The 26,847-nt window shown below is 38.7% G+C and overlaps 2 protein-coding genes and 3 long non-coding RNA genes across 5 annotated transcripts; 4 read left to right on the top strand and 1 right to left on the bottom strand.

Moving 5' to 3' along the window:
- Positions 1–1,115: 1,115 nt before the first annotated feature.
- On the top strand, positions 1,116–3,376 carry LOC139191610 (uncharacterized). The gene is made up of 4 exons (XR_011575714.1): positions 1,116–1,254; positions 1,338–1,459; positions 2,222–2,280; positions 3,200–3,376. It is a non-coding gene; the product is annotated as an uncharacterized lncRNA (long non-coding RNA).
- A 4,227-nt stretch (positions 3,377–7,603) lies between these two features.
- LOC139191609 (uncharacterized) lies at positions 7,604–9,864 on the top strand. Its single transcript, XR_011575713.1, has 4 exons — positions 7,604–7,742; positions 7,826–7,947; positions 8,710–8,768; positions 9,688–9,864. It is a non-coding gene; the product is annotated as an uncharacterized lncRNA (long non-coding RNA).
- A 4,227-nt stretch (positions 9,865–14,091) lies between these two features.
- On the top strand, positions 14,092–16,364 carry LOC139191611 (uncharacterized). The gene is made up of 4 exons (XR_011575715.1): positions 14,092–14,230; positions 14,314–14,435; positions 15,198–15,256; positions 16,176–16,364. It is a non-coding gene; the product is annotated as an uncharacterized lncRNA (long non-coding RNA).
- A 1,557-nt stretch (positions 16,365–17,921) lies between these two features.
- On the top strand, positions 17,922–20,954 carry LOC103453932 (ribosome production factor 2 homolog). Its single transcript, XM_008393525.4, has 6 exons — positions 17,922–18,131; positions 18,278–18,481; positions 19,463–19,708; positions 19,797–20,036; positions 20,122–20,187; positions 20,379–20,954. Exons 1-6 carry the CDS (start codon positions 17,997–17,999, stop codon positions 20,586–20,588), a joined length of 1,101 nt encoding a protein of 366 aa, XP_008391747.3. The 5' UTR covers positions 17,922–17,996; the 3' UTR covers positions 20,589–20,954.
- A 1,338-nt stretch (positions 20,955–22,292) lies between these two features.
- LOC103453933 (heat stress transcription factor A-3-like) lies at positions 22,293–25,239 on the bottom strand. Its single transcript, XM_029092348.2, has 2 exons — positions 24,447–25,239; positions 22,293–23,499 (listed from the first exon to the last, which is right to left on the bottom strand). Exons 1-2 carry the CDS (start codon positions 24,927–24,929, stop codon positions 22,390–22,392), a joined length of 1,593 nt encoding a protein of 530 aa, XP_028948181.2. The 5' UTR covers positions 24,930–25,239; the 3' UTR covers positions 22,293–22,389.
- Between the last annotated feature and the right edge of the window lie 1,608 nt (positions 25,240–26,847).

The following is a 26,847-nucleotide window of genomic DNA, read 5'->3' as shown; positions in this document are numbered from 1 at the left end:
AAAGTTAAGAATGAAAGATCGAGAAGAAGTTATACTTGTTAATTTTCAAGTTAGGCCTGTTTGGTAAGGTCGTACTCGAAACTTAAATGTTTGACGAGGAATTTAAGAATTAACCAAGGCAAGGAAAGAAAAGAAAAAGAATGAGTACATGATTCGTGAATCAAATGGTATGTGGATACAAGAAAGTAAGAAGTATGTACCGAATGCTGAGGATTTGAAGCAAGCAAATATTGGACGAAGTTCACTGTTCAACTTCTGCAATATTCCAAAAGTAATGAGATTTATCATACCATTTGACAGTTTTATTTGGTCAGCAGATTGAGGCAGAAAGAGATAAACCTTTGGATTGAGATAATTATTTTCTGTTTCGCAGTGGAAATGGAAAGATATTACTTTGGATTATGTGTACAAGCTTCCTTGTACACAAGATGGTTATGATCGAATTTGAAGTGATAGTTGGTCAATGTACCAAGTTAGTACAATTACTCCAGTGCTGAGTAATAACTTTTTCCCAGACAGGGCAACGGTACTTAATGTATTTTGTGTTCGATGCGTTGTCGCTAGGTGGCAGAGTCGTCACATGAGATTCTAGTGCAACTATTGAGAATTAAATTGGATTCGACTTGATAAAGAACCAAGGATGACTTTGGATTGGAAAAAAGAAGGTCCTGAGAATTAAGACAGAGTAAGTGGTAAAAGCTTTGTGAAGGAAATCATTCAGTAGAAAATTATGTGGGAGAAAGAGAATCGGATGAGAGAGATTTACCCGAAGCTATTGTTGGAGTATGGTTGATTTAGTTGGTTGCTGGAATTTCGGGGACGAAATTCTATAAGGAGGGGAGATTGTCACAGCCCGTTCCAAAATATTACATTCGTGGTTGTGAATGGACGAAATTGCCCTTAAGAAATACTAAGTATGTGAAGCTCAAGTTGATAATTATCTAGGTTCCTAAGTTTTGAAAATAAAATGGAATTTAATAAGGATGGAACTTAGATTTTTAGGTTAAAAATTTTGTGGTTTAGAGTTGGGGATTGGAAAAGGACCACGTGGGATCCCCATTCCTTATTTCCCTCCCCATTTCCCGTATACTGTCCTTCATACTCTCTCTCTCTTCCTCAGACCTCACTCTCTCTCTCTCACCCTCTCGAACACACGGGCAACCATCAAAACCACCTAAAACTATTACCAACGCCGGATTTAAAACCACCATTGCACTCCTGAGGACTCCACGATCACGTAGGTACCAGTTTAAGGTAAGTTTCACTTCGAAAACCCTAGTTTCTAAAGTTGCCGTGAATGTGTACTGTTCATGAGCTTTGAATTGGTTGATTTTTAGGACAATCCAAGCTCATAGTGAGCTTAGTGAGGTCCCAAGGAAGCTCGGAGTGCTTCGTTGGAAGGATTTGGACGTCGGGATCACGAGGGTTAAGTTTGGCCGGTTTTGCTTGGATTTTTCCGGTGAGATTTAGTTGTTTTTGAAGCTTAAAAGTAGTATATTGTGATTCTACATGTTGAGGGCTTTAAATTGATATATTATACGAAGAAAATGGTTGAGAAACGAAGGAGAACGAAGCATTTGAAAATTCCCCAGTTTTCCGGCCACCGGAAAAACCAGTCCGGCGAACCCGCGAGGAAGAAGGTGCGCGTGGGCGCGCGTGGACCCGTGCCTTCCTTGGCGCGTGGGGGCGCGTGCTACAGTAAAAAATTATTTTAAAAATATGTCGACGTCCGTGACGTCGAGTAGATCACTGTGGTATATTCATATACCCAAGTTGAGCACCGTATGAGAAAGTTATTAAGGATTGTTGGTTAGGTGTTCGAATAACGTTTTATAGTTTTCGCATTAGGTGAAAATGTGAATTGATGATCCGACCGTTGGATCGTTACCAAACTTTAATACGTTGCAATACGTAATGTTTGAGGATTATTGGAACTTACGGATTGGGAATCCGAGTTACGGATCTTCCGGAATTGGAGTTGTAAGTTCATAAAATAAAATGTTAACCGTCACTTAGTTTTGGAAATTGACGGAGATCCGACCGTTGGATGGTAATGAAATTTTAGGATGTTATCCTAGAGATATATTGTGGACCTCTGGAAGTTATGGATTTAAAATCTGAGTGGTGGATCTTCCGGATTGAACTACATAGTGACGTATTTTATATAAGTTATATATTCTATCGATATGAATTCTGAGGTTGGAATTGATTATTGTTTTAGGCGCCGATCGTCATGACGCCTTGGCGTATTGTGCTAGGGAGTTGTAGGGCGAACTCCAGGTGAGTGGGCAGTTTTGTTTTCCGTATATATATATACTTGACGTTTTCCCAGAAATTGAAATTGAAGGAAAGTATGCTTTAAATGCAATGTATAAAATTATATGAAAAGTATATTGAAATGTGAATTGAGATGCCATGCATAAAAGTATATGAAAAGTATATAGAAATGTGAATCGAATTGCCATGCATGAAATGATATGAAAAGTATGAAATTGAGATATGATGCATATGAATGAATGGTGCGGCGGACGCACAGGTGAGTATCAGGTGAGTATTTAAATACTGATATGATGATGTTAATGTATATTGAGCTCAAATCCTGCACCATGGTTTAGTGCTTATAGTATTCACCGCATCGCACGCTCGTCTTGGATCCAAGTAGATGCTAGTCGTACAGTCCACGCGGAGTGGGTACGACAGGCCAGTCGCGAGAGTGTTAGTGAGATTCCGACTGGTGGGTGACCTTAGATTATGTGCACAGATGATTGATGAGAAAGCACTAGAGCGTAACTTGTGTGCAGAAGGCCGAACAGGTCACGCGGAGTGACTCCGGCAGAGTGTGAGAGTGATAGATTTTGAGCTCTAGGTTCAACCGGGCTAATAGAGGGCCTCCGGTTGATTACTTTATTGCACCTGATATGATTTATGTTGATGCATTCATACCTTATTACTGTTGAGATGATGTGGCATGGCATAATTAATATGAGAAATGTTGAGATGATTTGGCATGGCATAATTATGATGAAAATGTTGAGTTAATGACTTGAAGTCTTGAGAATATATATGTATATTTATATTTTACATTTCTGGGAAAGTATACGGGTTTTACGGAGAGGGGTTACAACGTTTTGAGAAATGTTTGGATTTGGAAAAGAATGGTTTTACTGACCCACTCAATTTTGGTTTTGCGCCCCTCCAGGTTCAGGAATCACAAAGGTGTGGTGACTACGAGGAATTTGACGGTGTTCTGACAGATTGGACAAAATTAGGACTCACCTTCGGGTGTATCAACTTATAAATTGTATCTTAAAGCTTCCGTACTGTGCAAATGGTTACGTCACTCTCACGTGACGGCCAGCATGCCCTCCTTCGGGACGGGGTGTGTCAGTTGGTATCAGAGCATGGTTGCAATCTTGGACATCTTGAGAAGTTCTAGTGAATTCTGTCAGAACTACACCGCCTCGTAGCAAGCCACGTAGTTAGAGGAACTTAGTCTCCCTGATTTAGCGGTTTAGGGGGAAACTATTACTATGGTGATTCAGTCTATTGTCTAAAGGGACATTTTAAGATGGGTAATGAGTTGAACTTGAATCACCTTATGAAATGATGAACCTGAGAGAGCGAAGTAACGGTTTAACCATTTGGAAAAGATGTTTCAGATTATGCAAGTCAAAGGAAATTTCCTTCTGACAGGGGGTCGAGACGACTACCTGGTTTTAGGTATGAATTTGTATCCTGGTGGAAACAGGAGTATGATGTGTTGTCACCGGAGGAACAGCCGATTTAAAATTGTTTAAGGACTTGTTTAAGGAAAAGTTTATCCCTCCGGCATTTATCGATGGTAGTAAACAAGAGTTTACAAATATGAGACAAGGAAGGTGATGATCGAGGGATATTATAGAAAGTTTTCAGACTTGCCTCGTTCCATCCAGATATGGTTGTTAATTTGGTGGAGGTGTTATGTTGTTTTAAGCTGGGTGGCAAAAAGGGAAGTGGTATTTTGGGTGACCACTATCCATTATACTTCTTACCAGGAATATACGAGATGCTGTTGAGTCTTGAGGACTCTGAGAACATGATCAACGAGAATAAAGAAGAATAAGAAATGAATGGGAATTAAAAGAAGACGATAAAGTTAATGATTCGTCTTATCAAGGATATAGAAAGATTCAGAGTTTCGAAAGAAGTGAAGCTAGAGTTAATTCTTCCAGCTGAGGTTTTAATGTCGCTGGTCAGAGTAAAAGTGATGGATATACTGGTAATCCCAGATATTTGAGACAAGGTGTCTCAAGTAAAGGAAATGTACTTTGTGCAGCAGGTACAAAATTAACACTTTGGGAAGTGTGAAATTAATGAATGTGTTTATGTGAACAGAGGGGACACAGAATTGTGAATCGTCCCTAGAATCAGTTGTACCCAACAGTTTTCTATGACATCGTAGTGTCGATTCAGCAAGTTTATGAACTTAGTAGTTGGTCGGATTGACCGTGAGCACAGAGAGATTTGATGAGTTATATGTTCAGCCGTACAGACCATGAGAAATGGATTCGACTGACACATGAGAAATTGGTGAGTTATAGGTTCGGCCGTACCGACCACGCGGAGTGGATCCGGCCGACGTATTATTGAGATAAGAGTTGAATCAGCCGTATTGATCATTCTAGTTGACTTCGGCTGATATATTTCTTATTATGTATGTTATATCTTTGAGAGTGGTTGCCTACTTATCGAGACAACGATGATTTATCAGTATCGCGGGCTGCAGACCGTAATATTAATAACTCATTCGTGGATTCGTTAAGCAAGCAAACCGGTAGGTTATTTTATGTTAGTGTTGTACTTATTTAGAATGTTCAGTAATAATAAGTATGTATTGGGTCAGTTAATTTTATTCCATTAGATTGATTGTTTATAGTTGTGACTAGATGGAATGTTATGGGAAACCAGTCACTTTCCATCGATCTGGATGATCAGAGGTTACCTTAATGAGTGGGCATGCAAAGTGAAGTGAGTTCAGCCATTATTTATGCTGTGAAAGCAAAGAGATTGTTTTGAAAGGCTGCCCAAAAATACTTAGTTCATGTGGTACTAAAGGATGTTGCTCGGAGAAGTGTGAAAAAATGAAAAAGGGGTTAGACTTTTCTTGATGTCTTCCTTGAAAGTATACCTGGATTGCCTTCAGGCAGAGATATGAGGTTCGCTATTGAATTGTTGCCAGATATAAATTTATATTGGAGATTGGTTCAGGATGAGTTAAGGGAATTGGAAATTCAGTTGAAAGAATTGGTTGATAAAAGTTTTATTCAACCTAGTACAACGCTTTGGGGGAACCCCAGTTCGTTGGTGAGGAAGAAAATGGATTTTTAAGGCTATCCATTGATTATAGACAATGGAGTCGGGTAACGATTGAGAACCGTTATCCATGGTGATGTACTGATGTTTATTTAACCAGCTCAGAAGTAAATTGCGAAGATTCAAAGATTGAATTGAGATCTGGTTACTACCAATTGAATATTTTAAGTGACGTTGATCATAAGATGGTTTTCTGGACTTGTTATAGTCTTTATGAAGTTTGGTGATGCTATATGGATACTCATGCTGTTTTATGAGTTGATGGATGAAGTATTCCAATAATGCCTTGATAGATTGATATCATTTGTCATTGACGATATTCTGGTATACTCTAAGCCAGAGCAGAGCATGTAAATGTATTAAGTCGATGAAGCAAAGATTGAGAGAACGTTGGTTGTATGCTAAGTTTAGCAAAGGCTAAAGTTAAATGAATCAAGTGGCATTCTGAGAATTGTTATATATTCTTAAGGTATTCAAGTGAATCCTTAAAAGATAGCAGAAATTGAGAATTTGGAACAACCACGAGTCGTAATTGAGATTTGGAATTTCTTAACTTACCAGGCTATCTTGGATGGTTGTGAAAGATTTTTCAGTCATTGTTTTGTCATTGACGAGACTGTTGAGAAAAAGAGTTATGTATAAGTGGGAAGGAAATTGTGAGTAAGGGATTCAACAACTAAAGTATTTCCTCACTCATACACGTATTTTAGTAATCCTAGAAGATAGTGGTAATCATAAATTTTTAGTGATGTTTCTTGAATGGTATTGGAGGCATGTTGATACAAATGTTAGGGTGATGGCATATGTTTCATGACAAATGGAATCTCATGAGATGAAGTACCCTACTTGTGATTTAAGATTGGCGATTACCATCCTTGTTGTGAAGTTATGGAGACCTTAAATGTTGATAAGAATGCAAGATTTTACGAATCCAAAAGTCTTCAATATCCATTACTTGGAAGGATTTTGATATGAGGCAGCGAAAGTGAATTGTATTGCTTAATGAACATGATTGTACGATCAGGGTGATCGTAGAATTGTTCTAGCTGAAGCACTTGGTGAGAAGACTACAGTAAGATTAATGTCAGGCACGCTTGCCAAGATTATCTTCTCGTGGATTGAAAATCAATTAAAGTAAAGTTAAGAATGAAAGATCGAGAAGAAGTTATACTTGTTAATTTTCAAGTTAGGCCTGTTTGGTAAGGTCGTACTCGAAACTTAAATGTTTGACGAGGAATTTAAGAATTAACCAAGGCAAGGAAAGAAAAGAAAAAGAATGAGTACATGATTCGTGAATCAAATGGTATGTGGATACAAGAAAGTAAGAAGTATGTACCGAATGCTGAGGATTTGAAGCAAGCAAATATTGGACGAAGTTCACTGTTCAACTTCTGCAATATTCCAAAAGTAATGAGATTTATCATACCATTTGACAGTTTTATTTGGTCAGCAGATTGAGGCAGAAAGAGATAAACCTTTGGATTGAGATAATTATTTTCTGTTTCGCAGTGGAAATGGAAAGATATTACTTTGGATTATGTGTACAAGCTTCCTTGTACACAAGATGGTTATGATCGAATTTGAAGTGATAGTTGGTCAATGTACCAAGTTAGTACAATTACTCCAGTGCTGAGTAATAACTTTTTCCCAGACAGGGCAACGGTACTTAATGTATTTTGTGTTCGATGCGTTGTCGCTAGGTGGCAGAGTCGTCACATGAGATTCTAGTGCAACTATTGAGAATTAAATTGGATTCGACTTGATAAAGAACCAAGGATGACTTTGGATTGGAAAAAAGAAGGTCCTGAGAATTAAGACAGAGTAAGTGGTAAAAGCTTTGTGAAGGAAATCATTCAGTAGAAAATTATGTGGGAGAAAGAGAATCGGATGAGAGAGATTTACCCGAAGCTATTGTTGGAGTATGGTTGATTTAGTTGGTTGCTGGAATTTCGGGGACGAAATTCTATAAGGAGGGGAGATTGTCACAGCCCGTTCCAAAATATTACATTCGTGGTTGTGAATGGACGAAATTGCCCTTAAGAAATACTAAGTATGTGAAGCTCAAGTTGATAATTATCTAGGTTCCTAAGTTTTGAAAATAAAATGGAATTTAATAAGGATGGAACTTAGATTTTTAGGTTAAAAATTTTGTGGTTTAGAGTTGGGGATTGGAAAAGGACCACGTGGGATCCCCATTCCTTATTTCCCTCCCCATTTCCCGTATACTGTCCTTCATACTCTCTCTCTCTTCCTCAGACCTCACTCTCTCTCTCTCACCCTCTCGAACACACGGGCAACCATCAAAACCACCTAAAACTATTACCAACGCCGGATTTAAAACCACCATTGCACTCCTGAGGACTCCACGATCACGTAGGTACCAGTTTAAGGTAAGTTTCACTTCGAAAACCCTAGTTTCTAAAGTTGCCGTGAATGTGTACTGTTCATGAGCTTTGAATTGGTTGATTTTTAGGACAATCCAAGCTCATAGTGAGCTTAGTGAGGTCCCAAGGAAGCTCGGAGTGCTTCGTTGGAAGGATTTGGACGTCGGGATCACGAGGGTTAAGTTTGGCCGGTTTTGCTTGGATTTTTCCGGTGAGATTTAGTTGTTTTTGAAGCTTAAAAGTAGTATATTGTGATTCTACATGTTGAGGGCTTTAAATTGATATATTATACGAAGAAAATGGTTGAGAAACGAAGGAGAACGAAGCATTTGAAAATTCCCCAGTTTTCCGGCCACCGGAAAAACCAGTCCGGCGAACCCGCGAGGAAGAAGGTGCGCGTGGGCGCGCGTGGACCCGTGCCTTCCTTGGCGCGTGGGGGCGCGTGCTACAGTAAAAAATTATTTTAAAAATATGTCGACGTCCGTGACGTCGAGTAGATCACTGTGGTATATTCATATACCCAAGTTGAGCACCGTATGAGAAAGTTATTAAGGATTGTTGGTTAGGTGTTCGAATAACGTTTTATAGTTTTCGCATTAGGTGAAAATGTGAATTGATGATCCGACCGTTGGATCGTTACCAAACTTTAATACGTTGCAATACGTAATGTTTGAGGATTATTGGAACTTACGGATTGGGAATCCGAGTTACGGATCTTCCGGAATTGGAGTTGTAAGTTCATAAAATAAAATGTTAACCGTCACTTAGTTTTGGAAATTGACGGAGATCCGACCGTTGGATGGTAATGAAATTTTAGGATGTTATCCTAGAGATATATTGTGGACCTCTGGAAGTTATGGATTTAAAATCTGAGTGGTGGATCTTCCGGATTGAACTACATAGTGACGTATTTTATATAAGTTATATATTCTATCGATATGAATTCTGAGGTTGGAATTGATTATTGTTTTAGGCGCCGATCGTCATGACGCCTTGGCGTATTGTGCTAGGGAGTTGTAGGGCGAACTCCAGGTGAGTGGGCAGTTTTGTTTTCCGTATATATATATACTTGACGTTTTCCCAGAAATTGAAATTGAAGGAAAGTATGCTTTAAATGCAATGTATAAAATTATATGAAAAGTATATTGAAATGTGAATTGAGATGCCATGCATAAAAGTATATGAAAAGTATATAGAAATGTGAATCGAATTGCCATGCATGAAATGATATGAAAAGTATGAAATTGAGATATGATGCATATGAATGAATGGTGCGGCGGACGCACAGGTGAGTATCAGGTGAGTATTTAAATACTGATATGATGATGTTAATGTATATTGAGCTCAAATCCTGCACCATGGTTTAGTGCTTATAGTATTCACCGCATCGCACGCTCGTCTTGGATCCAAGTAGATGCTAGTCGTACAGTCCACGCGGAGTGGGTACGACAGGCCAGTCGCGAGAGTGTTAGTGAGATTCCGACTGGTGGGTGACCTTAGATTATGTGCACAGATGATTGATGAGAAAGCACTAGAGCGTAACTTGTGTGCAGAAGGCCGAACAGGTCACGCGGAGTGACTCCGGCAGAGTGTGAGAGTGATAGATTTTGAGCTCTAGGTTCAACCGGGCTAATAGAGGGCCTCCGGTTGATTACTTTATTGCACCTGATATGATTTATGTTGATGCATTCATACCTTATTACTGTTGAGATGATGTGGCATGGCATAATTAATATGAGAAATGTTGAGATGATTTGGCATGGCATAATTATGATGAAAATGTTGAGTTAATGACTTGAAGTCTTGAGAATATATATGTATATTTATATTTTACATTTCTGGGAAAGTATACGGGTTTTACGGAGAGGGGTTACAACGTTTTGAGAAATGTTTGGATTTGGAAAAGAATGGTTTTACTGACCCACTCAATTTTGGTTTTGCGCCCCTCCAGGTTCAGGAATCACAAAGGTGTGGTGACTACGAGGAATTTGACGGTGTTCTGACAGATTGGACAAAATTAGGACTCACCTTCGGGTGTATCAACTTATAAATTGTATCTTAAAGCTTCCGTACTGTGCAAATGGTTACGTCACTCTCACGTGACGGCCAGCATGCCCTCCTTCGGGACGGGGTGTGTCAGTTGGTATCAGAGCATGGTTGCAATCTTGGACATCTTGAGAAGTTCTAGTGAATTCTGTCAGAACTACACCGCCTCGTAGCAAGCCACGTAGTTAGAGGAACTTAGTCTCCCTGATTTAGCGGTTTAGGGGGAAACTATTACTATGGTGATTCAGTCTATTGTCTAAAGGGACATTTTAAGATGGGTAATGAGTTGAACTTGAATCACCTTATGAAATGATGAACCTGAGAGAGCGAAGTAACGGTTTAACCATTTGGAAAAGATGTTTCAGATTATGCAAGTCAAAGGAAATTTCCTTCTGACAGGGGGTCGAGACGACTACCTGGTTTTAGGTATGAATTTGTATCCTGGTGGAAACAGGAGTATGATGTGTTGTCACCGGAGGAACAGCCGATTTAAAATTGTTTAAGGACTTGTTTAAGGAAAAGTTTATCCCTCCGGCATTTATCGATGGTAGTAAACAAGAGTTTACAAATATGAGACAAGGAAGGTGATGATCGAGGGATATTATAGAAAGTTTTCAGACTTGCCTCGTTCCATCCAGATATGGTTGTTAATTTGGTGGAGGTGTTATGTTGTTTTAAGCTGGGTGGCAAAAAGGGAAGTGGTATTTTGGGTGACCACTATCCATTATACTTCTTACCAGGAATATACGAGATGCTGTTGAGTCTTGAGGACTCTGAGAACATGATCAACGAGAATAAAGAAGAATAAGAAATGAATGGGAATTAAAAGAAGACGATAAAGTTAATGATTCGTCTTATCAAGGATATAGAAAGATTCAGAGTTTCGAAAGAAGTGAAGCTAGAGTTAATTCTTCCAGCTGAGGTTTTAATGTCGCTGGTCAGAGTAAAAGTGATGGATATACTGGTAATCCCAGATATTTGAGACAAGGTGTCTCAAGTAAAGGAAATGTACTTTGTGCAGCAGGTACAAAATTAACACTTTGGGAAGTGTGAAATTAATGAATGTGTTTATGTGAACAGAGGGGACACAGAATTGTGAATCGTCCCTAGAATCAGTTGTACCCAACAGTTTTCTATGACATCGTAGTGTCGATTCAGCAAGTTTATGAACTTAGTAGTTGGTCGGATTGACCGTGAGCACAGAGAGATTTGATGAGTTATATGTTCAGCCGTACAGACCATGAGAAATGGATTCGACTGACACATGAGAAATTGGTGAGTTATAGGTTCGGCCGTACCGACCACGCGGAGTGGATCCGGCCGACGTATTATTGAGATAAGAGTTGAATCAGCCGTATTGATCATTCTAGTTGACTTCGGCTGATATATTTCTTATTATGTATGTTATATCTTTGAGAGTGGTTGCCTACTTATCGAGACAACGATGATTTATCAGTATCGCGGGCTGCAGACCGTAATATTAATAACTCATTCGTGGATTCGTTAAGCAAGCAAACCGGTAGGTTATTTTATGTTAGTGTTGTACTTATTTAGAATGTTCAGTAATAATAAGTATGTATTGGGTCAGTTAATTTTATTCCATTAGATTGATTGTTTATAGTTGTGACTAGATGGAATGTTATGGGAAACCAGTCACTTTCCATCGATCTGGATGATCAGAGGTTACCTTAATGAGTGGGCATGCAAAGTGAAGTGAGTTCAGCCATTATTTATGCTGTGAAAGCAAAGAGATTGTTTTGAAAGGCTGCCCAAAAATACTTAGTTCATGTGGTACTAAAGGATGTTGCTCGGAGAAGTGTGAAAAAATGAAAAAGGGGTTAGACTTTTCTTGATGTCTTCCTTGAAAGTATACCTGGATTGCCTTCAGGCAGAGATATGAGGTTCGCTATTGAATTGTTGCCAGATATAAATTTATATTGGAGATTGGTTCAGGATGAGTTAAGGGAATTGGAAATTCAGTTGAAAGAATTGGTTGATAAAAGTTTTATTCAACCTAGTACAACGCTTTGGGGGAACCCCAGTTCGTTGGTGAGGAAGAAAATGGATTTTTAAGGCTATCCATTGATTATAGACAATGGAGTCGGGTAACGATTGAGAACCGTTATCCATGGTGATGTACTGATGTTTATTTAACCAGCTCAGAAGTAAATTGCGAAGATTCAAAGATTGAATTGAGATCTGGTTACTACCAATTGAATATTTTAAGTGACGTTGATCATAAGATGGTTTTCTGGACTTGTTATAGTCTTTATGAAGTTTGGTGATGCTATATGGATACTCATGCTGTTTTATGAGTTGATGGATGAAGTATTCCAATAATGCCTTGATAGATTGATATCATTTGTCATTGACGATATTCTGGTATACTCTAAGCCAGAGCAGAGCATGTAAATGTATTAAGTCGATGAAGCAAAGATTGAGAGAACGTTGGTTGTATGCTAAGTTTAGCAAAGGCTAAAGTTAAATGAATCAAGTGGCATTCTGAGAATTGTTATATATTCTTAAGGTATTCAAGTGAATCCTTAAAAGATAGCAGAAATTGAGAATTTGGAACAACCACGAGTCGTAATTGAGATTTGGAATTTCTTAACTTACCAGGCTATCTTGGATGGTTGTGAAAGATTTTTCAGTCATTGTTTTGTCATTGACGAGACTGTTGAGAAAAAGAGTTATGTATAAGTGGGAAGGAAATTGTGAGTAAGGGATTCAACAACTAAAGTATTTCCTCACTCATACACGTATTTTAGTAATCCTAGAAGATAGTGGTAATCATAAATTTTTAGTGATGTTTCTTGAATGGTATTGGAGGCATGTTGATACAAATGTTAGGGTGATGGCATATGTTTCATGACAAATGGAATCTCATGAGATGAAGTACCCTACTTGTGATTTAAGATTGGCGATTACCATCCTTGTTGTGAAGTTATGGAGACCTTAAATGTTGATAAGAATGCAAGATTTTACGAATCCAAAAGTCTTCAATATCCATTACTTGGAAGGATTTTGATATGAGGCAGCGAAAGTGAATTGTATTGCTTAATGAACATGATTGTACGATCAGGGTGATCGTAGAATTGTTCTAGCTGAAGCACTTGGTGAGAAGACTACAGTAAGATTAATGTCAGGCACGCTTGCCAAGATTATCTTCTCGTGGATTGAAAATCAATTAAAGTAAAGTTAAGAATGAAAGATCGAGAAGAAGTTATACTTGTTAATTTTCAAGTTAGGCCTGTTTGGTAAGGTCGTACTCGAAACTTAAATGTTTGACGAGGAATTTAAGAATTAACCAAGGCAAGGAAAGAAAAGAAAAAGAATGAGTACATGATTCGTGAATCAAATGGTATGTGGATACAAGAAAGTAAGAAGTATGTACCGAATGCTGAGGATTTGAAGCAAGCAAATATTGGACGAAGTTCACTGTTCAACTTCTGCAATATTCCAAAAGTAATGAGGTTTATCATACCATTTGACAGTTTTATTTGGTCAGCAGATTGAGGCAGAAAGAGATAAACCTTTGGATTGAGATAATTATTTTCTGTTTCGCAGTGGAAATGGAAAGATATTACTTTGGATTATGTGTACAAGCTTCCTTGTACACAAGATGGTTATGATCGAATTTGAAGTGATAGTTGGTCAATGTACCAAGTTAGTACAATTACTCCAGTGCTGAGTAATAACTTTTTCCCAGACAGGGCAACGGTACTTAATGTATTTTGTGTTCGATGCGTTGTCGCTAGGTGGCAGAGTCGTCACATGAGATTCTAGTGCAACTATTGAGAATTAAATTGGATTCGACTTGATAAGGAACCAAGGATGACTTTGGATTGGAAAAAAGAAGGTCCTGAGAATTAAGACAGAGTAAGTGGTAAAAGCTTTGTGAAGGAAATCATTCAGTAGAAAATTATGTGGGAGAAAGAGAATCGGATGAGAGAGATTTACCCGAAGCTATTGTTGGAGTATGGTTGATTTAGTTGGTTGCTGGAATTTCGGGGACGAAATTCTATAAGGAGGGGAGATTGTCACAGCCCGTTCCAAAATATTACATTCGTGGCTGTGAATGGACGAAATTGCCCTTAAGAAATACTAAGTATGTGAAGCTCAAGTTGATAATTATCTAGGTTCCTAAGTTTTGAAAATAAAATGGAATTTAATAAGGATGGAACTTAGATTTTTAGGTTAAAAATTTTGTGGTTTAGAGTTGGGGATTGGAAAAGGACCACGTGGGATCCCCATTCCTTATTTCCCTCCCCATTTCCCGTATACTGTCCTTCATACTCTCTCTCTCTTCCTCAGACCTCACTCTCTCTCTCTCACCCTCTCGAACACACGGGCAACCATCAAAACCACCTAAAACTATTACCAACGCCGGATTTAAAACCACCATTGCACTCCTGAGGACTCCACGATCACGTAGGTACCAGTTTAAGGTAAGTTTCACTTCGAAAACCCTAGTTTCTAAAGTTGCCGTGAATGTGTACTGTTCATGAGCTTTGAATTGGTTGATTTTTAGGACAATCCAAGCTCATAGTGAGCTTAGTGAGGTCCCAAGGAAGCTCGGAGTGCTTCGTTGGAAGGATTTGGACGTCGGGATCACGAGGGTTAAGTTTGGCCGGTTTTGCTTGGATTTTTCCGGTGAGATTTAGTTGTTTTTGAAGCTTAAAAGTAGTATATTGTGATTCTACATGTTGAGGGCTTTAAATTGATATATTATACGAAGAAAATGGTTGAGAAACGAAGGAGAACGAAGCATTTGAAAATTCCCCAGTTTTCCGGCCACCGGAAAAACCAGTCCGGCGAACCCGCGAGGAAGAAGGTGCGCGTGGGCGCGCGTGGACCCGTGCCTTCCTTGGCGCGTGGGGGCGCGTGCTACAGTAAAAAATTATTTTAAAAATATGTCGACGTCCGTGACGTCGAGTAGATCACTGTGGTATATTCATATACCCAAGTTGAGCACCGTATGAGAAAGTTATTAAGGATTGTTGGTTAGGTGTTCGAATAACGTTTTATAGTTTTCGCATTAGGTGAAAATGTGAATTGATGATCCGACCGTTGGATCGTTACCAAACTTTAATACGTTGCAATACGTAATGTTTGAGGATTATTGGAACTTACGGATTGGGAATCCGAGTTACGGATCTTCCGGAATTGGAGTTGTAAGTTCATAAAATAAAATGTTAACCGTCACTTAGTTTTGGAAATTGACGGAGATCCGACCGTTGGATGGTAATGAAATTTTAGGATGTTATCCTAGAGATATATTGTGGACCTCTGGAAGTTATGGATTTAAAATCTGAGTGGTGGATCTTCCGGATTGAACTACATAGTGACGTATTTTATATAAGTTATATATTCTATCGATATGAATTCTGAGGTTGGAATTGATTATTGTTTTAGGCGCCGATCGTCATGACGCCTTGGCGTATTGTGCTAGGGAGTTGTAGGGCGAACTCCAGGTGAGTGGGCAGTTTTGTTTTCCGTATATATATATACTTGACGTTTTCCCAGAAATTGAAATTGAAGGAAAGTATGCTTTAAATGCAATGTATAAAATTATATGAAAAGTATATTGAAATGTGAATTGAGATGCCATGCATAAAAGTATATGAAAAGTATATAGAAATGTGAATCGAATTGCCATGCATGAAATGATATGAAAAGTATGAAATTGAGATATGATGCATATGAATGAATGGTGCGGCGGACGCACAGGTGAGTATCAGGTGAGTATTTAAATACTGATATGATGATGTTAATGTATATTGAGCTCAAATCCTGCACCATGGTTTAGTGCTTATAGTATTCACCGCATCGCACGCTCGTCTTGGATCCAAGTAGATGCTAGTCGTACAGTCCACGCGGAGTGGGTACGACAGGCCAGTCGCGAGAGTGTTAGTGAGATTCCGACTGGTGGGTGACCTTAGATTATGTGCACAGATGATTGATGAGAAAGCACTAGAGCGTAACTTGTGTGCAGAAGGCCGAACAGGTCACGCGGAGTGACTCCGGCAGAGTGTGAGAGTGATAGATTTTGAGCTCTAGGTTCAACCGGGCTAATAGAGGGCCTCCGGTTGATTACTTTATTGCACCTGATATGATTTATGTTGATGCATTCATACCTTATTACTGTTGAGATGATGTGGCATGGCATAATTAATATGAGAAATGTTGAGATGATTTGGCATGGCATAATTATGATGAAAATGTTGAGTTAATGACTTGAAGTCTTGAGAATATATATGTATATTTATATTTTACATTTCTGGGAAAGTATACGGGTTTTACGGAGAGGGGTTACAACGTTTTGAGAAATGTTTGGATTTGGAAAAGAATGGTTTTACTGACCCACTCAATTTTGGTTTTGCGCCCCTCCAGGTTCAGGAATCACAAAGGTGTGGTGACTACGAGGAATTTGACGGTGTTCTGACAGATTGGACAAAATTAGGACTCACCTTCGGGTGTATCAACTTATAAATTGTATCTTAAAGCTTCCGTACTGTGCAAATGGTTACGTCACTCTCACGTGACGGCCAGCATGCCCTCCTTCGGGACGGGGTGTGTCAACAAATCTCACATCTTCCCATGAGATTTTGAGGGAATTGAATCAAAATTGTATGGAATATCTACAAATCAGTTAAACTCCATAAAAATTCATGGATTTATAAATCCATTAAAATCTCTCAAATTCCTAATTGAATACGGTTCATATAAAATTTTGATTCAATTCACTCGAAATCTTATGGGAATAGGTGAGATTTTTGGATGATTAAAATACACTACAAAATATCTTCATTTCCCTCTAATTCCTCAACTTTCTCCAATTATTTAAAATCAATTTCTAATTGAAAACACTTGGAATGTTATAAACTTCTTTAAAATCCTAATTGAAAACACCCGGATTTCTAAGGATTTTAATAAACTATCTTAAAATTCTAATTGAATACACCTTGAATTTCATAGAATTCCTTAAAATTTTTATTGAATACCCATAAATTCATTAAAAAAATTAAATCCCTCAAAATCCCAATTGAATACACCATCGTAAGTATTTTAATAAACTATTTTAAAATTCTAATTGAATACACCTTGAATTTCAGATAATCACTTAAAATCTTGATTGAATACCCCTAGATTTATTAAAAGAATTAAAATCCCTCAAAATCCCAATTGAATACACCCCTTAGTGTATTCTCATGGATTCTCATTAACTTTTTAATGGCTTATTTAATAGGCATTTCCACTAGTTTTAGGTTTTCAACATTCAAAATAATGAATCATGAACTTTTTAATGGCTTATTTAATGGCCATTTCAACTAGTTTTAAATTTCTAATATTCAAATAATGAATTTTTTAATGGCTGATTTAATATGCATTTCCACTAGTTTTAAATATTCAATAATCCAAATAATGATGGGTCATTATGTGTGACGTTGGTGGTGGTGGTGATGGTTATGATAAGGGGCAACAGTGGTGGAGACAACGGTGGTTTCAATGGCCGTGAAGGCATGGTGGCAATGGCGGTGGGGTATTAACAGATGTAAAAATTTTGGGGGAAACATTTAGGCAGCTTATAACCATATTATTTGGTAATCAAGGGTCACTCTCATGTGTAAGTATGTGTCACTTGTATAAGTGAAGAAATTATAGTGTAATGGGTTTTTTTTATATACTTGGTTACACTTAACATTTGCCACTAAGGTGAAATACGTCAAATTGTACATAATATCTTTAGTATAATTTCAATATTTTAAATGCTTGAGTTATATTGAAATAGAAAAGACAACACTTACTACCTATATGTTGGATGACAGAAAAATTGAATTTAGAACCTCAGGCTCATATGCAAAAAATAAATACTTTTAATCAACATAACGACAATTTCTTTATGTAACACCTACGAGGCTACAAAGGAAATTCTCGCCCTCACATTTTATTTTTTCATGAGTGAACGGTTGAGACTCAACAGAAACAGAAAGAGAAAAAAAAAGAGATTGGGCTTAAGCTGGGTTAGAAATGATGGGCCGAAGAAGGCAGAGTAAACCAGCTTATTTTCCGAGTCCATACGAGCCCACAAAACCCTAATGACATCATATCAGAGTCCACAGTCGTCACCGTCGTTTTGGAATAAAACCCTAGCTTCCCTTCCAAAGTCCTGCAACTGTATTTCTCAGAGGGTTTTACATTTTGCAGTCAACCATGTTGCCTGTGAAAACTGCCCAGAAAGGAAAGGCCACAAGAGAGCCAGAGGGTTCGCAGCCAACCTTGTTGCAAGTGAGAACTCCCAAGAGTGGAAAGGCCAGAAGAGAGCTAGAGAAACGTGCCCCCAAGATCGTAAGTTCCTCACATCTGTTTGTTTCTCGAGAAAATTTTTACTTTTCCCGTGTCCAAAAGCAAAAGTTTAGATTTTTTTCAACTTGGGTATTGGTTTTTTCGAATTTTGTATTGATTTTTCAATTGGGTTTTGTATGATTTTAAAGGTTGAGACGGGGAAGAAGACGTTGATTCTTCACGGTAGGAAGACGAGCAGTGTGATTAATTCTGTGTTATCGGACCTTTACCATTTGAAGAAGGACAGTGCTGTGAAATTCAGCCGCAGGAATGAAGATATTAGCCCTTTTGAAAGTGGGGGTGATACTTCCCTTGAGTTCTTCTCTCACAAAACCGATTGCAGTATTTTCGTCGTAAGTATAAAACTACCTCAGCATTTTGCTCCTTCAATAATTTGATTTCATGTGAGCTTGGTATAAATAAATAAATATATATCTGAGCTTGGTATAAATAAATAAATGGGAAAATTTGAAAGAGGTCCAATTTTTAGTGACTTTTGATTTTTGAAATAGGTCCAATTGACCCATATCAAAAGACCCCATAAATAAATATATATATATATATATATGTGTGCGCGCGCGCGCGCGCGCGTATTATGCAACTGTTTTCTGTTTGGGATTTGAAAGGTTATTTGGATTTTGATAGTGTTGCCGCATTTGCTTAGTTTTACAGGATTTATTGCTAGCATTGATGAACATTTTGGAAGATGTTTGGTTGTTTTCTGTTATTTCTTTGAGCTGCTCATTAGAACGAATGTGTTTCTGGTAGAAATCTTTGGTTTCAATTTGTTTATATTCTTTCAATGTTATGGAAATCTTTGATTTTTTCAATTTATGTTTCTATGATGAACCTGCCTCTTTGATCTTGTTGTGGCATGTGCAATGGATTTGGTAGGTGACAAACTATTTTAGTTATATGTTTGGACATTGCAGACGCAGAATTCGTAACACAGAATAACTAAAAGCAGCTCACAACCAATGAAAGTATTTGTATTTATTTCTACCTATCATCCTTCATTTTGGAATGCCAAGGATGCTCGTTTCCCGCTTGTTAGTCCCATTTTACCTTTTTAGTTTTGATGTGGACTTTATCTTGAACGCTTCAGCCTAAATCTTGAATTTTATATATTCCAACTACATCTACTCATTTTTCAAAATGTATGCATGATGATTGATGTTTATCCCATTTTCTGAACTGAGTTCTTGACTCGCCCTATTTAGAATGCTGAGCCCCTGTGTTGCCTAAATAAGATCAGGCACTGTATCTTATGCTTGTGTTTATTTCCCGATTTCTCAAATGTAATTTTGAAATTGTTAATTGCTCTTATGTTGCAGTTTGGCTCTCACTCAAAGAAGCGGCCTGACAATCTTGTCATAGGGAGAACTTATGATCACCATATATATGATCTTGTAGAGGTTGGGGTTGAAAACTATAAACCATTGGAATCGTTTACATATGACAAGAAACTAGCACCGCGGGTGGGGACGAAACCATTTGTTTGCTTTATTGGAGAAGGATTTGAAAGCGCAGGAGAGCTGCAACATTTGAAGGAAGTTTTGCTTGATCTGTTGCGAGGAGAGGTTTATCTCTGCTGCCATTTTGTTGCACGTTACTCGTTTTTTAATTTAGTGAGGAATATTAATATATACATAAAAATGATATGTGCAGGTTGTAGAGAAATTAAATCTTGCTGGTTTAGATCGTGTATATGTATGTACAGCTATATCTTCTAAGAAAGTGGTTCTTACTCAATGTGCACTGCGACTTAAAAAATCTGGCACAGTAGTTCCACGGATGGAGCTAGTTGAAGTTGGCCCCTCCATGGATTTAGTAGTTCGTCGGCATCGCCTTCCTAACGAAAGCCTAAGGAAAGAAGCAATGAGAGAAGGCAAAAATCAGCCTAAGAAGGTTGAAATACTAAATCTCCTTCTGATTTCTCTGGTTTCTTTTGCATGTAACATGTCTGTAACGCAATTCCTCTTATTACTTCCAGGACAAGAATATTAAACAGGACCTACTGCGGGGCAAGGTTGGGAAAATCAACATCCCAGATCAAAAGGTAAACGGCGAACATAGATTATTTCATATAGCGGTTGTTCTGTGGTCTAGAGGGCGGGCGTTAGCTTACATGACCTGAACCATTTCTTCTCTACTTGCGTCTTTTTCTACTGTACATTTTGTCCAGTACGCTGATGTTAAGCATGTCTAACTAATATTTCTGTATCGTTTTTGTTGACAAACTCTGTTTAGATTGGAGATACGGTGTATTATCACACAAAGGTTGGTGATACATTTGTGCCTAGCAAAACGAAGGGAGTTAAAAGGGAGCGACGCGAAGCTAGAATGAAACACGAGGGTAATGAGCGTACACCAAAGGTTCAAGACATGCTAGAGCCCAAGAAAGCAAAAAAACTTAAAAGGGAGCGCCATGATCCTACAACAACCAAGGATGCCGAGTGAGTCTCTTCAGGCAAACGGACTTTGCAGCGGGTTAAGTTGAGTTACTCTCTTGCTACTACCAGACTTTGGCTTTTCGGCCAGCTTGCAAGGATTAGAGTCAGCGGGTGTAGTGGATCTCCGCTGAGCTTGGGATTTTTGTTCTTCCCATATTTCACAGATCTAGCTTATATAATTAGTTGCATTCCCAGCATGAGTTATATCTGTTGTATTCCTTCTGCTTCCATAGCCTCTTCCGTCTCCGCGAGTTCAAATTAGTTACTGCGTCAGCAATTTGTTGCCTGAAAGGCTCTGTTATTCGACCTTCCAATGTCAAGATTGGCTCTATGTTATGTAATGTTTTCTCTTTCTTTAGTTATATTTCTGAAAGTTTGCCTGCCACATTTAACTAAATACGACTTAATTCAATTGTTCCAAGTAATAGCAGATACAATTCAGATCAACTTTTACCCTCTCTGATGCTAATGAAAACTAAATAAGAGCAAAAAATATACAACTTTTCTTAAATAGTCGAGTACTAGGGGTGCAATTCAGATGGGTTGGGTGGGTTGGGTGGTTTAGATGGTCAACCCACCTAATCCGAAATTCGTAATTCAAGTTTGGGTTGTCTTTGAGTTCATGTTGGTTTATCCGGGTTCGAGTATAAATTGGCTTCGGGCTTACAAGGGTTTGATTCAAATTTGCCTAACTTTATCGATTCTAATATTGTACTACATTATTAAAATATGCAAAGTTGAAATTAATTACAAGACAATACCAAAGTTTTAACCAAAAGAAACGTAAAAGCAACACTATTATTCATTGTTCAAACAAAAATCAAATTTCAAGTATAGCCCTCCCAATATAATATGAAGTGTGATAAGGTAATATTTGCCCGAGCAATTTAAGATAAAAATCGAGTTGAATTTGACATGGTCGGGCAAAGCACCAACCCGACCCGATACAATAAATGATAGGGTAAAAGTCGGGTTGGATTTGAGCAGGTTATTACTTCATTCTAACCAGCCCGATCAAGTTTAAAATCGGGTTGGGCATGGGCTGATTCGGGCGCTATCCAATTGTATGAAAAATTGATGGTCAAGATTGAACTACGCGGTTGTCCGGACTACCAAAGATGAACCCAAAAATATAAAGTACCTTATGGTGACAGTGGACCTCTGAATCTTTGATTTAGCCTAATCTTAACCCATTTCGCCGGCTTCAAATTTGAACGTTCGGTAATCTTCTTCTCCCTGTTTTTGAGAAGGCTGGCAGTTCTTCAAAGCAACTCTTCACTAATGTAATGCACCTCAATGCTTCTTCGGTGTTTGTATTCGTACACCAACTGGAGAAATCAAGTCTAAAAATTTGTAAACGTTAAAGGTTGGGAGACCAACGAGAAGAAGAATGATCTCAACAGATTGGCCTACTAATTTCTGTACCTGTTAAACTCAAACAGTTCACCTTTCTGGAATTTCAAGAGCTCAGAAGGGCAAAATCCAAGACCCCGTTTCCCGGTGGAAGCGAGCTACCTTTCCAGAGGATAAAGACCTGCAGTTTCATAGCTCTATTATTTGTTAGCAACAGAACTTTGAGATTAATGCAGCCTACAACTAGAAGGAATGCAACCTACAAAATAGGTGAGAAGAGAGTTGGGAAAAGAACAAATACCAGGGCGGAAATCGAAGATCTAAGGAATAAAAGCGGATGATTAAGAAAGAGTAAGACTTTGCTATCAAATTAATATATTCATTAATAAATCGTCCATATAATAGACCCCTGCAACTTAAAATGACTAGGATCCGAAAGGGCAGCAAATGCAGCCCTACGGATCAGTAGTTTTAGATGCACACTGGACACCTTGACTCTGAGGCTCATCAAATGCAGATTCATGGGCTGGCCACTTATTGATTCCCAACCCTCCTGCCTCTTGCAGAGGATCGATATCCCAGACATCTAACAATCCACCCGTCAATCCCACCTCTGGCACATCATAGTTGATTGGATTACCCCATAACTCATTCATAGAAGTTGACATACCGGCACTGACATCAAAATTCATGCTCCATATGTCTTCTTGTTTAATCATGCTCTCCATCCCTGGAGAAAACAGTTCTGGAAAAGTCCTGTCCTTCACCAAATCCTCCTCGAAAGAGACATAATGCTCGGGATTAGCCTCTTGTTGTGGGCTTAGAACACTCTTCCCTTTGAAAAAAGGATCTTCAGTTACCATGCTTGATGCCCCTTCGCCTTCTTGCTCTGGTGTTTCAAGAAATCCTTGTGTGATTGCTAATTCATCTAGTGCAGCGTCCACAAATTGGAATGCCGTGCTTTCAGCATCCAAACCCAGTTTTCCTGTCGTAACTTGTGAAGGATAATGAGGAGATTGTTCAAAAGGAACTGGATATGAATCCGGCGCTGTAGAGGATATGGTTTGGTTTCTCCAAGCAGGTTGGTACTTCACAATCTGGCCTTCCATATATGAATCTGACTTACTGAGTTCATGCTGCTGATGCTTAACAAATTTCCTCCTCACCCTTGAAGAGCCTATGTCTTTCTGTCCAGTCTTTTGTTGAAGTCGGGCCACGAATGCCGGGTTCTGAAGCATCTTGGTCAAGAAAGAAACCATCTGCTTCTGTCTCTGCTCCGCAGACTGAAGCCTTTGATTCACTACCTTCATATGGTCAACTGTGCCCCGCTGCTGCTGCTGCAATTCATCAACCTCCTGCATTAACATACTCCTCTCTTTCCGCAATGTCTCTATCTCACCTTCGACTCCAGACTTCCCTGCTTCCGCAGAAGGCCCAGTAAAGCTCCCAACTTGCAGAGACTGAGGTGACTTGCGCCTCTGGATCCTCTTCAACAAATGTCTTTTGCCCTTCTGAAAAGCTTCATTCGCAAACTCCCACTTATCTGTGTCAACCTTGCGAAAACCCTGAATGCAAGACCCAAAATAATTAAAAAAAATGAATGGGAAAGCGATAAACAGAAATAAAAAGATATATACAATCATTCAAGTAGCAATCTAATCATCACAGAAGACAATGTGAGGCCATCAACTTTCATGCATATGAAGAACTGAACCTTGCTTACAATCTGTAAATCACATAAAAAACATTAAGAGAAATTTTATTGGGGTAACATATACTTGTATAATAACAGATTTCGAAGGGAGTCCGAATTCTACCTGACGGACTCCCCTCTCCAGTACATACTCAGAGGGGAAGATGTTCTTCTCGTAGAAGCCTCCGATCCTAACTACTAAATCAATAAAAGAACAACCTCTACCATTTCCATTTAGATTCACTATTCTAAGCTTCATGATTAAAGACAATCCTAAAAAACATGTTATATTATCCAGAGAGAGGAGATGATTACATGCCCATTAAAGTAGAACCACATCATCATCATATCATCAACAACATCAATCATCATCAGCATCAACAACACCATAAACATCATCATCATCATCAAGAACAACAAAAGCAGCAATTCATTTCTTCTGTCACTTCACCTGCGTAAACTATTGGAAACCGGAAAACAAATCGCCAAGCTTTTCATCGAAGAAACCTTTTGCTCACAAAATAATCCTTTTATTACTTCATTTTGGTCAATTACATATGAATCTCCACACATACAACAAATTGGGAGTTAAGAATCCAACACCAGCTCCTACAGAATCTTACATTGCGAGCTTAATACAAATACTAATCGCCTCGGCTACATCTATACAGAATTAACCTCATCAAACTCAATTCAGACAACAAACAACAAATCTAAAACACAGAAAGAAAAACAAATTAAAGAATTAAAGGACAAGAAAAAAAAATTACATACAGATCACAGCAGCTAATACAGGCTGTGTTACTGCAAAATACCCACATAAGTATTAAGCTGCCGCACAAAACTTGAGAAATTGTTGTGCTTGAAGTTCCTCGGTAAGATGAATCTGGAAAACTCCAATGGGTCCCACACCACGAAGCTGCGGCCGCCGGAGCCCCACGATATGATCGAATCCAGCGAGGGTTCCTCGACCAAATCGAAAGTCTTGGACAGAAACGGAGGCACCGGAGTGTCCTGCAGACATTCCAGTGGCTGCGGCGGAACAACCACGTCCTCCGCACCACCGCCGCCCATAGACGACGTTGGAATTGAAACTTTTTCAGTGAAGTCAAAAGCACCCAATGGGTTTACAGAAGAGAAGGCTTCGAATTCCATTACAGGAGAAGTGAACGAAGGAATCGGCTGAGAACCCAGTAACGGTGCCGACACTTGGGGTCGAAATTCCGACAACCCAATTGATTCTGGGTCGAATTCAGCTGAAGTGGGTGGAGACTTTGGGTGGCTTTCGTCTTTTGGGCTCATAGAACGCAATTCTCACTCTTTGTTAATGGCGGTGAACTGGGTAAGACAGAGAGAGAGAGAGGGGAAAGGGAAGGTGGGTGTGGTGGGTGGAAAAATGGCTGTTTGGGGAGCTTGGGAGTGGGTATATAAGGGGTTCGAATAGTTACGCCGACTAGGTGTTCGATAAAAATCCAGAAAGATCGGTCAAAGGCGGTGGAGGTTTTTCTACCGTACCAGTCGCCTTCTTGGTCATCCCAGCTCCGATCCATGTGGGGCTCCCTGAAATTTGAGAGCGTTTCAGCACCGACCTAGTGAGAGGGAGAGGGAGGGAGTTTCCAGGGAGCGACGCTTGTTTTGAAAAACAGTTATGGTGGTTGTATTTTGAAAGGGGCCCACTGGGCTGGAGATATTTTTGTCTCTTGATATTCCATCTGGACCCCGTGCGATTTTGAAAGTGATATGGTGGATCGCCGTGCAACACTTGGGGATGAAGGTAGCGGGGAGGACCAATCAGGACACGCCCTTTGGTCAGGTGTTAGATTTGGGGACGCGGGTTCGACGCGGGATTAGCGTGTCTATGTCCTACTGGCCGAATTAAGAAGTGGATACTCATTATCTTCGTCACCTAATGTTGGGCGAGAAAACAAATAATTAATAGGTTTGTTTTTGGTCAAAAAGGTCTTTGAAGCAAATAGACTAATATTTGAGTTTGTCCATTATCAATCATTTTGATCATTTCATAAAAAAATCTTTATTAAATAAGGCTAAAATGACAAAAATACTCTAATTTTTGTCAAATCATTTAGTGTCACATCCCGGCCCGATCCCTCACCACATCCCGGGCTCGATTTCGCCGTAACACGATATTGTTCGCTTTGGGTCCCAACCACGCCCTCATGGTTTTGTTTCTGGGAACTCACTCGAAAACTTCCCAGTGGGTCACCCATCCTAAGATTGCTCTTGCGCGAACTCGCTTAACTTCAGAGTTCCCAAAAAGCCTCGTGCTAGGTAGAGATCAAAATATACATATAAGGCTTACATGATCAACTCCCCTAGGGATGTGGGATGTTACATTTAGCCCATTGTTTATTAAACTGAGGGTATTTTTGTCATTTTGGTCCTTATTTAATATAATTTTTCATGAAAGTACTAAAATAATTGATAGTTGACAAACTCAGGGACTACTTCTATTGATTTCAAATCTCAGAGACCAAAGTGATGAGTTATGTCAATCTCAGCTACCATTTTGGTTAAAAAGTCTAAATAATAATAAAATATTTGTAGCTTGATTGGTTATGCATGCTAATCAAGTACTTGACTAATTAATGGGTGTAAATTACTTAATTGAATGATCATCTTTGCAAAGATCATTTTGGCTACTTAACGATAAGTAGGAACAATGATTACGATAAACCGTGCATATTTTAAATTACTTTGTAAATATCATCTTTGCAAAAAAAAAAAAATTAAAACTATGATCGTTTAGTCAATCAATTGTAGCAAATAGATAGACGATTTTGAGGTTTTTACCCTATTCGTTCATCTGTTTTTATACAGCTCGATGACTAAGCGACCTTTTTCTTAATTGATTTTTTGCAAAAATAATCTTTGTATTATTATATGAACGTTTCTTATCATAAACATGAAATCCAATGAATCGGACATCGGAGAGTTTTGAGTATGAACTCTAAAAGGATTAAATAGAGAACTTTTTTCTTTATATCCAATCAATATCATAGTGATATGACTGATGCGTTCTGTGTCCGAAACTTCTCTATTTTCTAATTAGTGTAATAGTTTCGCTACTTAATCCTACGGTTTGTAGTATTCTTTTTCACTTATAAGTGAGAGGTCTTAGGTTCAATTCTCGTCATATGCGAATTGTTATGTCTAGTCCATTGTGAGGCTCCTAGTCCTCCACTTCTTTAGTTAGATAATA

The sequence above is a fragment of the Malus domestica genome, chromosome 14 (assembly GCF_042453785.1).
Source record: "Malus domestica chromosome 14, GDT2T_hap1".
In the NCBI taxonomy this organism is placed as follows: Eukaryota; Viridiplantae; Streptophyta; class Magnoliopsida; order Rosales; family Rosaceae; genus Malus; species Malus domestica.
This window is presented reverse-complemented; position numbering and strand designations above follow the sequence as displayed.

Coding starts and splice junctions, on each gene's coding strand:
- LOC103453932 (XM_008393525.4), top strand. CDS start 17,997: ATGTTGCCTGTGAAAACTGCCCAGAAAGGAAAGGCCACAAGAGAGCCA. Junction 18,482..19,462: donor CCGATTGCAGTATTTTCGTC/GTAAGTATAAAA, acceptor CTTATGTTGCAG/TTTGGCTCTCACTCAAAGAA. Junction 19,709..19,796: donor TTGATCTGTTGCGAGGAGAG/GTTTATCTCTGC, acceptor TGATATGTGCAG/GTTGTAGAGAAATTAAATCT.
- LOC103453933 (XM_029092348.2), bottom strand. CDS start 24,929: ATGAGCCCAAAAGACGAAAGCCACCCAAAGTCTCCACCCACTTCAGCT. Junction 23,500..24,446: donor TGCGGCAGCTTAATACTTAT/GTGGGTATTTTG, acceptor TCTTGCATTCAG/GGTTTTCGCAAGGTTGACAC.